The sequence below is a fragment of the Nematolebias whitei genome, chromosome 13, assembly GCF_014905685.2.
Source record: "Nematolebias whitei isolate Nwh7 chromosome 13, NemWhi1, whole genome shotgun sequence".
Lineage (NCBI taxonomy): Eukaryota > Metazoa > Chordata > Actinopteri > Cyprinodontiformes > Rivulidae > Nematolebias > Nematolebias whitei.
Genome location: NC_056510.1, coordinates 31,172,348 through 31,174,195, shown reverse-complemented (window position 1 = coordinate 31,174,195; position 1,848 = coordinate 31,172,348). Strand labels below are relative to the sequence as shown.

Here is a 1,848-nt window from a genome sequence, read left to right as displayed (position 1 = left end):
ATATATATATATATATATATATATAAAATGCCCAGATACTGTATATAGTAGATTTGCATACAGTAGTATTTGGGCATCATGAGGATGAAGCTGTCCCATATGACTTGCATGGCACAGCTCAGGAATTACTGTGAAAGATCTAATCTGTCAGACAGATCCCTTTGAAAGGTTCTTGTTGCAAAGAACCCTAGCCTGGTAAGGACCTGAACTGGCATTCGCTATGCATCACTGCATTGTCAGGCATCTTTTCCCTTCTTACTGCATAGTTCCAAAAAAAATAGCCATGGGTATTCTAAATCATATAATGTGTAAAGCAATGACATTCATCCTTATTTCTTGAAAACACACGTCCCACCAATTCTTTGATGGGTGATGTCCTCCGGCATCTCCAAAGTTGCCATTTTTTCACAATTTCATGCCAATTTGCACAGCTACTGTGGCCATGTGTCATTGTCAACACATTGTCAGCCATCACACATGACTTGTTCTGAATGAATTTGCTGATCAAATACTGGTTTCTTCTCAGTAAAAATTAAAATGTTCCAAAGACGATTCACATGCATTTTATGTGTGCAACTTGCAAGGGTTCAAAAATAAATTTTCTGCAATATTTTTGTGCATATGCATCAATCATATATAAGGCCTCAGTTGACCAATTTTCTGCAAAATATGAATCTTAACACCTGCTCTAAGAAGTTTGAATCCTTTAAGTAGTTTGTTTGAGTGCAGTAAAAATAAAAAAATCTTCAGATTACTACAAGTTGGTTTCTGTCTGTGTTTGTCTCTGCAGGAACTCTTTACAGCAGAATGTAAGTTTAAAGAGTCGGTGTTTGAGAACTACTATGTGATCTACTCGTCCATGTTGTATCGACAACAAGAGTCAGGGAGAGCATGGTTCCTAGGGCTCAATAAAGATGGCCAAGCCATGAAGGGGAACCGAGTGAAGAAAACAAAACCAGCTGCTCACTTCCTGCCCAAGCCATTAGAAGGTACGTGAGCTAAGTTATTATTAAGTTGTGAAAAGTTTGATTTTAATTTGTTTTTTGCACACAAATTAAATGGGTCTTTAATTTATGATGTGTTTTTTACTCTTAGCCTTCTATTCAATTTTTCAAAGTGATGGCTTAGATCCTCTGAACTTCGGTTTTGAGAAATAAATATAATTTTTAATGACTTCAGTGCAGTTATGATAGAATTGATAAGCTAATGGCTCATCAGAACGCGAATAAAACCAAAGTGAATTACTACCTTACTAAAACATATTCAGTGTCAAAAATATTCAGTGGTTCATGTAAACATTGGGGCAGCACAGTGGCTCAGTTGGTAGAGCTGTTGCCTCTCAGCAAACAGGTTGCCCCAGTTCAAATCCCAGTCCAAGGGCCATTCAAGATTGCATGTTCTCTCCGTGCATGTGTGGGTTTTCTGCAGGTACTCCGGTTTCCTCTACCAGACCAAAAACATGCATGTTAGGCTGATTGGTAACTCTAGGTGAGAGTGAGAGAGAGAATGGTCGTTTGTCTTGTTTGTCTCTTCATTTGTCTCTTCGTTTGTCTCTTCATTTGTCTCTGTGTCTCTGTGATGAACTGGAGACCTGTCCAGGGCGTCCCCCACCTCACACAGTGATAGCTGGATATGGGCACCAGTGACCCCTGTGACCTAATAAAGAAGAAGTGGGTAAAGATGATGAATAGATGTAAACCTTATAAACCTTTACATTGTCCTCAATTACACATTACAGTTTATGATGATGTAAGTTTTTAAAGCAGTTTTTAAGTCATTGGTGGTGTAGGGCGGCGGTTGGGGGCGTGGCTTCGCCTCATCAGGGCACTGGCTGGTCTTCCTGTGTGG

At 39.4% G+C, this 1,848-nt stretch overlaps 1 protein-coding gene across 1 annotated transcript in view; it reads left to right on the top strand.

The window, feature by feature from the left end:
• Positions 1-1,848, top strand: part of fgf14 (fibroblast growth factor 14) — a 293,247-nt gene that overhangs the window by 287,835 nt on the left and 3,564 nt on the right. The window contains exon 6 of the mRNA XM_037687064.1: positions 791-989. Coding sequence (XP_037542992.1) covers positions 791-989 — 199 coding nt within the window. The remainder of the gene's footprint in view (positions 1-790; positions 990-1,848) is intronic.